Raw genomic sequence first — 14,303 nt, 5'->3', positions numbered from 1 at the left:
TTCTTAGTTCATAAACAGATTACACTTTCACCCAAATTCAGTAATTAAGCATTCCCAAGTCATTAGCTTTCAAACTCCTCAAATCTGCTTAAATGATTGCAACAAACACCTGCAAAATCCTTCATAGTTTAATAAGTATCTAAGTATTTGTGCAAAATTCCCCTCTCGTAGTTTTTTTTTGCACAGATGGTCATGTGGTCATCAGTCATGTAGTAACCACTCAGAGTAAACTGCACGATGGTTAAATGGGCTCAGTTTGTCTCCAAGGGCAGGAATGATAAAAATGTATTTCACATAACATCTTCCAGCAATTCTAGATATGAAAATTCTATAGTGATGATGAAAAAATAAACTGCCAGTCCTCTAAAATTTGAACTAAAAAGTCATGTGATGTTTTAATGTATTTCTGGAAATATTTTAAGCTGCATTTAACGGATAGTCTATAAATTAAGGCAAATAAATGCAAAACTTATCATGATGTAAAGTAAGCATGTCTAATAACGTAAGAATCCGGTTTACATTTCACCAAGCCCACAAAACGAAGCTGCAGCTCCCCAGCTGTCTGGAGATGCTGTTTTGGTAAGTAGGCACAAGAGGGCACTATTGGCCTTTTCTCCAGCAGCGAAAGCGCTCCATCCCAATTCATGGAGCACTCATCCGGATTTATACTTCCAGAAATGTTACAATAGAGCATTTACAATTGAAATTTAGCCTTGCCAATGCTTGTATCGAAAAATGTAACGAAGCAGCTAAGATAATGAAGTGTTTGTAGCTGGAGCTGCCAACAATGTGAAAGCAAATCTAACTCTTTATAATTTAAAGAGCTCTTCAATTCTCCATCCAGAATATGGCAATGCCTGTTCCATTAAGAGAATGGGCCTGAACACAGGGTCCTTCTTCCCTTTGGGGGTTTACCACAGTATTGAGAAGAAACTGCACATGTGGCTGAACTTGGAAACATAGAATATCTTGAGTAGGAAGGGACCCAAAAGGATCAGTGAGTCCACCTTCTAAGCTTCAAACTATGGTTATGGGGATGTACCTAAAATGCTTAAACCGCAGGGAGCAGCCATTTCAGGTCTGGGAAGGTCTGCAAATCTCGAAGAAATCATTGTGTTGTATGAAAAAAATACTGCCCTTTTATTTTCCTGTACTTGATTTGTTGGCGGCAAAATATTCCCTGAAAAGGCTTTTTTGCACAGTACTTCAACATACTGAAAACCCCTGCTTTATATATTGCAACTTCAGGGAATCATAGAAATGCACTAACCTTCGAAATGTGGGGGAGGCAATATCTGGGTATTTGGATCCTGGCTGTCTAAGTCCTGGTGTGCCAGAGGCGCTTGCTGAAGTTGGGCTGGATTTAGGGGAGCTGGACAGAGATACGCTTTCAGAATCTGACACAGCCACTTTCTCTTTTTCCTTGTCCGTCTGGTTGATGGTGACAGGGCTGGACCTCCCGGACCCGATCTTGCTCGGCTCGCGCAGTTTGGTGGCAGCAGCACCCGCAGACTTGCTGCTCACATTGGAGTCGATGCTGCTGGTGCTGGAGCGGTGGCCGCCCCGGCCAGGGATCCCGCTGCCGCTGGATTTTGATGGGCGAGGCAGACTCCGGTACTGCAGAGTTGTCTTTGAGCTCACATGCAGGACGCCGTCGTCCTGGTTTTGGGAACCGTCTAAGCTTGTCTTCCTCCCTGCACTGGATTTCCCACTGATAGCTGAAGATTTTGGCATTTTTCCTAGCGTTGCTGACCCACTTGTGATGGTTGCTCCACTTGTGGTGATTATGGTAGAAGATCCCAACCCAGACTTCTTGAATCCAAATGACCCAGTAGCAGTTGATCTCCCAATGCCAGAGGGAGGCTTTTTCCCTTCATCACCGCTGCTTTTCCCTGCATCTGATGGAGATCGCTGTATGGAGGCTCCTTTCAGCGGAGTTTTCACTTTTTCCGAAGCTTTTGCATCATCTGTTTTTCCTAAGTAGAAGCGTATTTGAAAAGGTCACTTGTGTTTAAGCAGCAATGTCTAAATATCTAATTTCAACACCGTATGATTACACTTTCAAACTGAAAAAATACACAAATAGAAGTCCCCTAAGGGAACAGACCAGTTTGGTCTTTAGTCTCCCATCAGCTATCTGTAGCCAGTATGACACATTACAGGTAAGCTCAAAGTATTAAAAGCTTGACATTCTTGTGAGAACTTCCAGATTCATAGATAGGAGGAAAATATAGTTGTAGAAAATTATCTTTAATGAACTATAAGGAATTTTGACTAATCTTTTTTTCTGTTAACAATATTTCTGTATGAAAGAAATAATACTTGAAAATAAAACATTACATGTAATAAACATATCCTGAAGAATGACATCAATTATGTGTGTAGAAATTAGTGGTACTTATAGAGTTCTTTGGTTTTCACTGATTATATCTTTTTAGCGTATGACTAAGTTTGTCTTGGTTTTAGTTGCACAAAATTATCGGGGAGAGTATGTTATGGAATGAATCGTCTGGATCTGTAACTATATCAATTACACAAGTTAATCAGTCTTTGTTGTATCCTTGATGATTTCTCAAGATTTTTGATTTTTTGAGAGGTTTTCTTCAGTCCTGTCTAGGCGTGTGACTATATAACATATATTTCTGCATTTCTTTCATATTTTCTAAAACTTTATTGCAACACGCAGGAAGGTTGAAGTAAGATGTTCTGTTCTGCTATACCAGAAAGTACCCCCTTCCTGTTTTACAAATAGATAAAAACTGCCATTTCAATTCTAATTTCTCTCTAAGCATCTGTTGTATACCACTAATAACTCCTAGAACATACCAAAGTTTTTAATTTACTCTTGAAGCAATTATGGAAGCTTTGGAGGTGGATGACCTAATTTCTTTTAAGAAGCTAAAATGCAATAAAGAGTGACACCTGCAAAGCAGAACTAACTCCACTCATGTTTTTATCTAGCTCACATTTTATGCTACACAAACAGATGCACATGCCATGATACAGATCAGACTCTGACCCAGCAAACATACAGGCCAGTAAACGCCTCAATTTTGTGTTGCACAGTGGCTGCCTGATTACCTTGAGCAAAACAGATCTGGAAAGCTTAGCTTGGTGTGCAGCAAAGCTTTTAGTATCTCCATTTTTAATTGCTATTAGAAGGGTATAGTCTCTGCATCCATATGATCACCATGGCAGTGCTCCTCAGGGATTTCACAGACCAGAGACTGATCAATCTTTAGCAGTTCCAAATTGAAAAGAAACAAAAGGGGTTCACAAAGGGCAGGAACTTATTCTGAGGAGATCTTTGTTAGCTGCCTTTACCACTAGGGGTTGAAGCATGCACTGTTTTGTCAGGGCATGAAAAAGCACCAGAAAATGTTCTACTGAGGATACACATTTCCTTAGTAAAATGATGGATTAGGGTTAGATGGCTTTAATAATTATCTCTTTCATCAGCTTTGTATTTTTTTGCTTCAAAACTAGATTGCAGAAGCGGTTACTACTTCTGAGAGGCCTTCCAAAATTAGGTAGGAGGGCATTTAGCACTGAAAGCGTGTAAAAAGACTTTTTGTTTTATAATTTTTATCACTTAATAGTGGTCTGTAGAACACTCATAGTATATGGAATGTGATATTCAGCTTTAGCTCAGAAATAACTAAAAATATCATTTGGAGTCCCCTCCCTTGAATATTCAATCTGTTTGACTCAACTTCTAATAATTGGCCATTTCTATCCATATGTTGAATTATCAGAGGTAGGTTTTTCTAGGGAATAAGGATAAGGCACAGATGAGTCCAAAAATACTTCTAAGAATTAATAGATGTTGACATACACAGATGACAGCACAACAAAATGCAATCACAGTTTTTGTTATGGATGCACCCATGTGTACTTAAATTAATATTATGCATTTAGCAAACTAACAGTTATAGAAATGAAAAAGTTATTTTAATATTAAAATCTGAGCTTGCAGCCATTTATGGGAGGAGCAAACAATATGCATATAGTACGCATATATCTATAACATCCATCAATTATTTTAAGACCACTGTAGTCTGAACTACAGAAGTTTCCTACCTGGGGTCTTGAGTGCACTTGTTCCTGCTTTGTGCCTGGACTGAGTTGTTCCGACTTGTGCAGTCATGCCTCTCCTCCAAGATCCGGTCTGTGATACAGAGAGAGATGTTTTCTGCCCCCCCTTCTCTGACTCTTCAGACACCCCCGAGGGAAGGCCTTTCCACTTGCCACTGCTGTCTACGCTGCTGTCAAAGTCTTCCTCTGGCTTCTTCAGCTCTTCAGTGCTGCCCCAAGTTTCACTGTCTGTGACTGAGCGCTTCTCTGAGTCTGTCTTCAGCTACAAGAGATTTGCGTGAGAAATAGTCAGTCCCAGCATCTCTGTTTTTTGCTGATTTCTTAAATCATAGTAGGGGAGGAGAATTTGGTCTATTTGCAGCAAGGGCCACAGAAACTTTCCTTCTAAAACATTAGTATCCTGATTCCAAAAGTTTAAAAGCATACAAAATACAGCCATTTGGGGGATGAAATTTCTCTTTCTTTTATTTTTAAAAGATTTAATCCCTTTTCTTTATAGATAAACTATAGTAAAGTGAAAGGTAATTCACTCCAATCATCAGTGGTGATACCCTATTGTTCTTCAATTCAGTCTGAATTTCAGAAGTGAATCACTGTGCTGAGAGGTTTTACTAAAAGCTTGAGCAAATTCCTGAATATACTACAAAAATCACCTCAGTCTGGCTTCTTGCCTTTTCCTACCCAAGACTTCCAGTGACTGGATTAGGAATATTTCTCCAGCAGAACAGAGTATGTTGTGCCATCAGTGAGCAAGGATAGCATCTTCCCCAAAAATATTTGTGCTACAGCTGATGGCTTTCCTACTGGTCTGTTTCCACAGAAATGAATTCTGTCCAACAAGAAACTCTCTCTAGCTCTATCAGCTAACAGACCAGAAGAGAGGCTTATGCCAGCACTATTCATCCGTGGTGTGAAGGCAACCAGCTGGGCTCATGCTCCCTCTGAAACTCAGACCCATGTGGAGGATACACAAGTGAGGACCTAACCTCCCTGCAGCATCTGCTTTCCCTGAGGCATGCTGATAAGGGAGTGCTGAAGGAGCAGCCCAACAAGAAAATGTAGAAGCTGTGAAAGTGGCTGAAATAGAAACAGAGACTGACCCTACCCTCTGTGTTTGACAAGACTGGTGTTCTTTGTGCTGACAGGCTGTTAGGTGTAACCCTTCCTTCTGTGTTTTTCTGCAGCCTCCTGACCTCAGTCTGAAGCCTTATTTGCACAACACTCTCGCACCACTCCTGCTTGCCTCTCCCCTCTTTAACAGCAAAAATATGGTGCTGCTCTCAGGTATCACGAGCCTAAGAGGGGCTGCAAAATGGATCTCATTGAGGGACATGCTATTTATTATCCTGTGCTGTCTCAGCTCCTTCACCACAGATACCCCTCTGTGGCTGTCTCCTAGGCACTGCTGCCATAAGGAGGATTAATACCGATTAAATGACCAACAGAATAATCAGTTGCTGTTTACATATTGGTCAGCTAAGGTGTACAAAAGGTGAAAGCTCTCTACATTTCCATAATTACGTATGTGCTTTGGACATGCTAGCACAGATTATGGGTAAGGATTAATGAGAAAAAAGTCCAAGCAAATATCTACAAAAATATTGCAGGGTCCTTCAAAAGCAAGTTTGCATTGAAGTTATTGTTATAATATGTGTAACGTGTAACAACATGCTTACAGACATTTTACCATAAATGAATGACTGTAAATGTATAGTCATACACTTTTAAAGCAAACTGCTTAATTTAAAATAAAAAAGAGTAGTACAATAATTTCTAAAAGCCTCTCTTCACCATTATAGTTCTTTTAATACCAAAACAACAGCAAAATATGCAATTTCTGTCTCAGTCTACAGCCAGCCCTTACTGCTCCAATCACTTAAAAAGACTGAGAACAGGATCTCTGTGTTGCAGTATATCTAAGGCCTGAAAAAAAGCTGTCAAAATGAGTATTCTGTTCATCTCAGCTTCTGACTGAGATTGTCAGCTAGCATGGAATATGGCGAGTTCTGCTTAATGTGCCTGGTAAAGGCATACCTGATAAAGGTATTTTCCTACTTTTCATAATATAAACAAACTCTGGAATGAAACTAAAATTTGAACATGCACTGCAGCTCTGTCTATAGCTGAACTATTTGCAAATAAAACAGAGGCTTATTATAGAGCCGCTAGAACATGAGATAATCCAAATGAAAAAAAAAACCAAAACAACAAACCACAGAGTTAAAAAGTCAGCCTAAGATTTCCCGATCCTGATGACTATGCAGTGGAACAAGCAAGCCAGAACTAGCTGACCATCATTGTTGATGTGAAAAGGAAGAGGCTGATCTCCAGTTAAAAACCACGGAAGTCCCTGATGGAGTGGGAAAGGCAATGGTAAGAGCTGAAGGATGTTGGCATTTGAGTGACTACCTTTGCATGAATACAGCATTGGTCTGGAATTTGTCCTGTTGGAGATTTAAGTAATTTTCATTCCAAAAGTAACTATATTTCCCTATTGTCTGGGGGAAATAACAAATATGTGTTTTTCTCCTGTTCACGGAGTCTGCTGAAATCTATACTGACAAAACAGACCTCTGAATTGCAGACACTGGCTGCCTGCAGGAGTCTAAATGGAATCAGAAGTGTCAGTCTTGCGTCCTGCATACTTGACATCAAATCACTGGAGGCAGCCACTCTTCCCCTGTGCTGAGTGTTCAGTCTCAAAGTTCCCTACTAGTGAACAGGAGATGACATGGCAGAGAATACTTTCCTATTGACACAAACTTTTCTGGTTTTATTTCTTTGTTGGAGGGAACCAAGTCCTGCAAGGATTCTGTATTGACTTCTCTATCACTTGCAATTTTGAGGGGAGCTGGGAAGAAATGCTTGGACACCTGCCACAAGAGCTTTACATACACAGACTCACACACACATATGTATGATGTATATAGCTTGCGTCTGTATGGTATTAAGAACTCTATTTTGACACTACCCATTGTCACCTTGCATTGAAACTTTCATCCCTGGATCTAAGCAGGGAGAAGACAATCTCTGCCATTTGAAAGGACAGTACAGTCTGTATATTTCTTCCCTAATGTGTTTCAGCTCATAAAAAGGAAAAAAAATATTATTTAAAAATTGTTTATCTGTTGAAAGAGATACTCCAAATGAGCTGAAGTGAGTAGAAATCCATGATCAATCATATTGTGTTTGCTTTGTGTTAGGGTGGGCAGAGCTGGGTCTCACCAGCCAGCACCTCCAGCAGTGACACATACCCTGGGAGCGGGGAATTTGGAATGTCAGCTCACAGCCCAAGGCTGGGTCAATGGTGTCTATAGCTTCTTGCATTCAGGTGTAATAGAGGATTTTGCAAGATATGAATACTTCATTTGTTTAGAGGCATTGATACTAAACTTTTTCTTTTGTTATCCTGCATGCTTGGGGGGTGTTGCAACAAATGGCAATAAAACTCTCACCTGGGCATGAGTGTTCTTCCTTGAAGAGGCTGTTATGTTGGAATAAGAGCTGACAGATGAGGTGGTATTCAAATCATCTGTGCTGAGGTTGTCAAGAGTGTCACTGAGGCCACTGCTAACCGAGCTGCTGTCATCCCAGCTGCAGAGAAAGGAGCACATCTACTTTACATACTGTGTCTCAAAAGGCAAAAGGCATCTCAAAATCAATAGATGTGATTACTTATTTTCCAAGTGATTTACCAGAAACTTTTCAGTAATATTTCCTAAGCTACAATGAACAGTGTTCTTCAGACTTTTAAATTAATTATTCACTTGCAGTCAAGTGGTTGCTTGTTCAACTAATGAAAGATGCAGGTGTCCTTAAAAAAATTACCATCAGATATAAGTGTAAGCCATTAAAACAGTTTGTTTCATGCTTCATTGCAATCACATTCATTACACTGCCAGGGAAATCCATTAAGCTTACCTGATATTGCTAGCCACAGAAATTATTATTATCTTAGAGAATTGAATGATGAATTGCCAGGCTACATAAAAAAAAAAAAAAAAAAAAAAAAAAAAAAAAAAAAAAAAAAAAAAAAAAGAAGGAGTATTTTTTCTGCAGACTAATCCACTGTCAGCAAGAAGCCAGTATTTTCGAAAGTTTTATTTTCTTGTCTTCAGTATCTGTCTAACTGGTGCAATGTCATCAAAATAGGAATCCCTGAGAATACAGTCACTGAAGCTGACAGAGAATACATTATACATCTCTGAAGAAACACAAGTCTGTCAATTGTTTTGCTTTGGGAGATTGAGGCAAAGGATGCAAATGAGGAGAGGTTGCTCTTACAGAAATGTCATTACCAACCCTCAAAAAGCCTTACAAAAGCCTTGCTTTTGCACGAAAGGGAGGTAGAGCTGTATTTCTCAGACTTTTCTCCACAGAATTGCTTCTTTATGGCATTACATTTTGACTTTTATTTTATTGCCATATACTTCCAGTATTATACTTCTAGTATTTATTTTATTGCCATATACTTCCAGCATTATACTTCCAGTATTTTTGCTACATTTCCATCTGTTAATCTTGTTTTGGATTATTCACAGGCCAAAAGTTTGAAAAAAAAAAAATCACCTTATCACTTCCAATGGGATTCATCTCCCATAATTTTAGGGATATAAAACTTAAGTATTTCATTTAATTTAAGTTATTTAGGTGTCCTTGCCAACCAGTATTAAAAGCAGCCTCCTCCAAGAGGTAATTCGTCCTGGCTTAAAATGTCACAGGCTTGTGGGATAAACTGTCCACTGAAGATGCCTCTTTTTTTTCTTTTCCTCTCTTAGAGAGTAGAGGGTTGATCAAGCCTCTATTAGATATATAACTTCTATCAAGACAAAGCTAGGTGTTTACACCTCTTGATAAAGTCCCAAACACAAGAGCGTGCATTTTATCCTTGTTTTGCTGTAGCCTGTTAAGATGATTTTTAGAAAAAAAAATGTAATTCAATCAACTAGTAAAATTAAAGCTCAATACTATTGACACTAGTCATTCAGAGCAAACAAGAAAAATATCAGTAAATCCTTATTTTACATTAGGAGTTTTGGGAGACTGCAGCAGTGACAGGAAACTGCATGGAACAAAATGTGTGCTGATGCACCAGAAAGTTCAGTGCACTAGTCTTGTATCATAGCAACTGCAGCAAGCATTACCTTTCTTTTGCGAAAGGTAGAAAATCACATTAGTAAGCCAGCTCACTGACAAGATAAACATATTTCAGAGGGCAAGAGTTTATTACAGTGCTGCATTTTCCACCACTGAGTACAATAACTACAAAAAATATGTCTTCTGCTACATTTCCAGGTGATAAACACATGAAGGATTTATTAATGAAATTATAATGTCATACATAATAGGCTGTCCACATTCATCTAGGAACCATCTTTGAAGCACTAGTCATTTAGACCTTCTGTGTTTTTCACTGTCTAATGTGATACATAATTTCACTGATGATAAAAAGCCATTAATAAAACACTGTGTACCACATGGGAATATACCTTTAGAACAGTGTTAAGACTCAGAACCTTAAGGATGAATAAAACATAAATAATATAAATGTGATTGTGTTTCAGAAAAGGTAGTATTACCTCATGAAAAGCTGCTCTTTAAAAAAGAGGAAGAAAGATCATAAACCAAATTCAAAAGGATATATGTAAGGTACTTCCAGAAGGAACATGAGCTTTTAATGGACGACATTCATGTCAAATAATATTTGTCCATCCATTTTCTGAGTCTACCTAAGACCCTGGGGATAAAATTTCATCCTCTTTCCCCATGTGCCTTTGTTATTATACTCTATGTTAATTTTTCACACTTCATTTTGTGCTTCTTTTTCTCTGTAAGAGAATTTACATTTTCTAAATTCTGGAATAGTTCAGCTGATTCACAAAATATAATTACATTCTCTACAGCCGAAGTTTTCAGGCAAATATTACTGTGATCATGTTTTGTTTTATGGCTTCTCTGTAGTGTTTCACACTCATCACACCTCACTCACCAGTGGATTATTACTGGGCTCGGGGAAAACTCATGGCCATCTTGTAAGTTGTATAGAAGATTGTTCTCAAACCTCTACTACTGACCCTTCAGAGTCATCCCTGTATTTGCCTGGATTTTTTTTCCTCTTACGATAGGTGCTTGAGATGTTTCATAAATTTGGGGGCTTTCATACACCAAAATTTCTGACAAAATTCAGCATGCCTACAAAAAGCAGGAATACTGGAATCTGCTTTCTTTCTGGCATATTCTAAGCATTGTTACAGAAACTGCTGCCTACTTGACAAAATGTTTTATACCAGCCTTTTGAAAAGACACGGTAAAACCCAAAAATTCCAGGAGAACAGACCATATCAGCCACCCCTTTGTCAATGAAGACTGTTGCTTTTATATATTTTAATGTATTATCCAGAGTTGTTTTAACTTGCTCATGAGGCTAAATTTTTGTATTTCAGTATTTACTGCTTCTTCTTTAATAGACCTCTTTCCCCAAATCTAGACAGTAGAGCTGCTATCAGACAGAATTGTATGTTTTTGATAATGAAAATGCCTTGTTTATAATTTGGAAATAAAATTCTTGATGATTCATATTAATGTATCCTTTAAACTAGTAAACTCATGAAAAATATATCTGATAAAATTATTGTGCACTTTGAGACTGAAAACCCATTTGTGGGAGTCTGCAACAAACTCTAATTTTAGTTCTTGTATCTTCTACCCTTCATCAAAACAATATTCACTTATATTTTAATATACTGGCTGAGATTCATCTTTCATTTTTTATTGTATTTTTCATAAACTTTTCTCTTTTTCACACATTCTACAGAGTCTATAACAGGTCAGGTTAGCACTGCTGCTCATTAATGCATTACACAACTTTACTCTTAAAAACCACATTTTAACTACTTTTAATGTTGATAGAATTTGCTTCGTTTTTCTTGGTGTCAGACTCAGGCTGATTTCTTTAAAAGAAAATGTCAGCAAATAGTGTTCACCTATCTGGGAGATTGAAGCTAAGAGAACAGCGCATTGTTTTGACAAGTTCTGAAAATTTTTCTTTGATAAACCCCTGGATCCCAAGAGGATCCTGACAAGAACCTTGATATCCAGCAAGACATAGTTTTCTCATTAAGAATATGAATTTTGCTATTTCTAAGAGAAATTAAATCTGGATAATTCTTAAGTGTCTTCAAAATCACTAGTTGCAGGTACCTGACAGATTTTTATTTTCAGCAGATTAGCTCATTCTGCTTTGTCTGGGTTCAAATCAGCAGAGAACAAGCAAATGGCCCAGCAGTCACTGCTCTCATTGTGAATGCATATAACACCACAGTGTTTGATAACACAACCACATATTTTTTTTCTATAGAAATGCTTAATTAATTTAATACTTGTAAGAGGTCTGCTTTAGGGATGAATCTAAATTTTGCATTAAGAAAAGATGCCTTCTGTCTTCATTCAAAGAAGTTGAAAGTTCTTTAACAGAAGGGACTATATGAAGCATGAACAAAAGCCCCTGGTGCACCAGACTCCCTGAAATCTGCAAGGTGACTGCTTTAACCAATATTTTTAAATAAATCAGACACCAATAAAGAGCTTCTAATTTACTTTAGTGGTTCAAAGTCAACTTGCAAAGATGTAATGCATGGAAATATGTGCTTTGGACCTACATTTTGCTGCAGAGATACCTTAAAATTTAGGTTACTATCAATTCAAATTGCATGTCAAAACCCAGCACCTCTTTTTTGGCCTTACAATTGCTGTACCTCAGCTTTACATCTGTAAAATGGAGACAAACACAGGTACAAATGGTTAAAATGATGGCCACTGTGTCACAGCTTTCATCCAAAAACATACCTCATACCCTCTGACTTTGCCCAGACTCTTTGCAGTAACTTTGCCGGTATGCTTTCTGCTTAGATCTGTTTTCCTTTGATGTACTAGTAATGCCAATGAGATAATTTTGCACTAGCTAAAGCTCATCCCCTAATTCTAGCTTGCACCTTTCAAATCTGAACAATTCTTGCCTGTTTTGATGCAAGACAATGTCACTAATTGGCAAAGGTGGCTATAAATATTGCACACATTCCAGTTCTTCACAAATTGCTCCAAATGCTTCAAGCAACATTTCAACTCCTTGACCATATCAAATACTCCACAAAGTTGAGAAATCCACAACTTGTTATCTACACAGTTGGTTAGTCTCCACTATCACTCTTTGTCTCACTTTCATTAATGTGTGCTAGTACTGATAAGATCTCCTCATAATAATCCCCTCATTGACCTCCCTACCACACAATGTTCTGGAAATAGCAAGGCGTCTGAAGGCAAAACAGGGTGCTTAACACCAGTATGTAGAGCTGAACAAAGATTACAAACACATCCCAACAAGTATCTTCAAATGGAAAGATAAATTGCACTCAGTTGTGCACATGAAACTTTTTCATTTGCTTTCCACAAGTATCTGGGATTGTTTTTGAGTTCGCACACTGAAGTATATGAACCAAATGAGGAATATTTTATACAAAATAAGACATTATTTCATACATCAGGCAGGCAAGCAATAGAGTTTTAGGGCAAAGATGCAATTTCACTGTAGCCTACATAATGAGGACCTGCAGGTAATATGCAACACATTTTTCTAGATTTTTGCATAATGCCTGAAAGTAAAAATGCAGAGAGAAAATCAGAAAAAATCTTACTCTTAGAAGAGTAAGATTTATGAAGGTATGTGATGAGAGGAAGTGGTATCAACAACCTGTATTAGTTCCATGGATACCAAAAGTATTCTCCTTTCAAAGTACTTGTTTCAGAAAAGCAAAGCAGTCTAGTTGAAGACAAGACATGACAGAGCATTTAGACATGATCATTGTTTCACCCACCCTTCCTGTTTCTACTTTCAGCATTTTTCTACAAGCCCTTAAACTTGCCAGCTTATTGAATTTCATCATACTGTTAAGCTGGGTAGGTGCCTGAAATTTGTTTGAATATTGGCATACTTCATTACTTTCTGAGACCACTTCCAGCCAAAGTGCCTTGGTATGCTATTTAAAGAAGCATTTCACAAGAAGATCATCAGACACAGCAAGACTCCAATCAATGTGCTATCATGAACGCCAGAAAATTATGGTTCCTTCAATGTATCCAGTCCTTGCACAATTTGACGAGTTGCTTGCATTGTTTTCTTTGGTTCACTACCCATTTCTGTAAGCAGAAGCAGGAGCGACAGCTTTCAAACATACAGCTCTCGAAAACAAAACCAAAATTTTTCCTCTTAAAGAGTTAAATAAATCAGAATAACTGTTCTCTCTGGGGAGGTTTGTAGCTGAATGAAAAGTATCACTGTATTGTCACATGTTTTGTACTGCACATGAAGAGCTTTAGACCACAGTGGTAGACACACATATTTGATTAGGAATGAGAAACCCTTAGTCACATTCTTGCTAATGCCAATGGAACTCACATACCCTCGAGGACTTTTGTATGGGTTTGTGATTCAAGGAATCGGAACACATTTAGCTAAACAACCTTTACTTCCTTTCTACAGTAACTTTGGGCTTTCAAAATGTGAAGCCCTTTTAAATACTTCTAAATGCCTCATTGCCATGGCAGGTACAGGCAGGGTGGTGCCCAGGTGCATTTCTCCTGCTGGGGAAAATGGTCTTAGAGGACAAATAAGACAAATGAGATCATGACACAAGAGGAACATTCAGAGCTAAACAAGAACTTCTGAATGTTTGAGGATTTACAAATCCATCCTATGTCGCTCTCGCGAAATGAAAAACACAGAAACAGACAGAGGCAATCTTGTACAAAAGAACAAGAAGCCTTTATTCAAAGGAACCGCGTGGTTTTTATAGAGTGTTAAGATAGATTCTATTTGATTGGCTAACTAACAAAAATATCTTCCTCACACACTGTCCTTGAGAAGGAGAAAAATAAGAAGTAGAAAAACACCACCTGCTAATCATTTATTTTAACAAATTATCATGTCCTTGCAGCTCCCTCAAAATTCTCACAAGCCACTGTGAGAAACGCTTGCCGTTTCTCTCTCTCTGTCCCATGGCATCCACAATCCTACAAGCAGATCAATGGTGAGCAGTAAGGTGTTACTCCTTTCTTTGCCTGCACACAGCTCATTGTTTTATGTCTATGAGTCCACAGAGGATGCAGGTCTCCCTGTCCCTTTCTTAGAGCCACTGGATGTCACTGCACAATTT

At 38.2% G+C, this 14,303-nt stretch overlaps 1 protein-coding gene across 14 annotated transcripts in view; it reads right to left on the bottom strand.

Moving 5' to 3' along the window:
- The window catches only part of NAV3 (neuron navigator 3), a 509,706-nt gene that overhangs the window by 58,325 nt on the left and 437,078 nt on the right, over positions 1-14,303 (bottom strand). For all 14 annotated transcript variants that reach the window (XM_038153422.1, XM_038153423.1, XM_038153424.1 and 11 more), the window contains 3 exons: positions 7,551-7,689; positions 4,081-4,357; positions 1,271-1,976 (listed from right to left, as the gene is read on the bottom strand). In XM_038153422.1, the coding sequence (XP_038009350.1) occupies positions 1,271-1,976; positions 4,081-4,357; positions 7,551-7,689 (1,122 nt within the window). The remainder of the gene's footprint in view (positions 1-1,270; positions 1,977-4,080; positions 4,358-7,550; positions 7,690-14,303) is intronic.

Source organism: Motacilla alba, chromosome 1A, assembly GCF_015832195.1.
Source record: "Motacilla alba alba isolate MOTALB_02 chromosome 1A, Motacilla_alba_V1.0_pri, whole genome shotgun sequence".
Classification (NCBI taxonomy): Eukaryota; Metazoa; Chordata; class Aves; order Passeriformes; family Motacillidae; genus Motacilla; species Motacilla alba.
The sequence above is the reverse complement of the archived record's forward strand: the minus strand, read 5'-3'. Positions and strand labels throughout refer to the sequence as shown.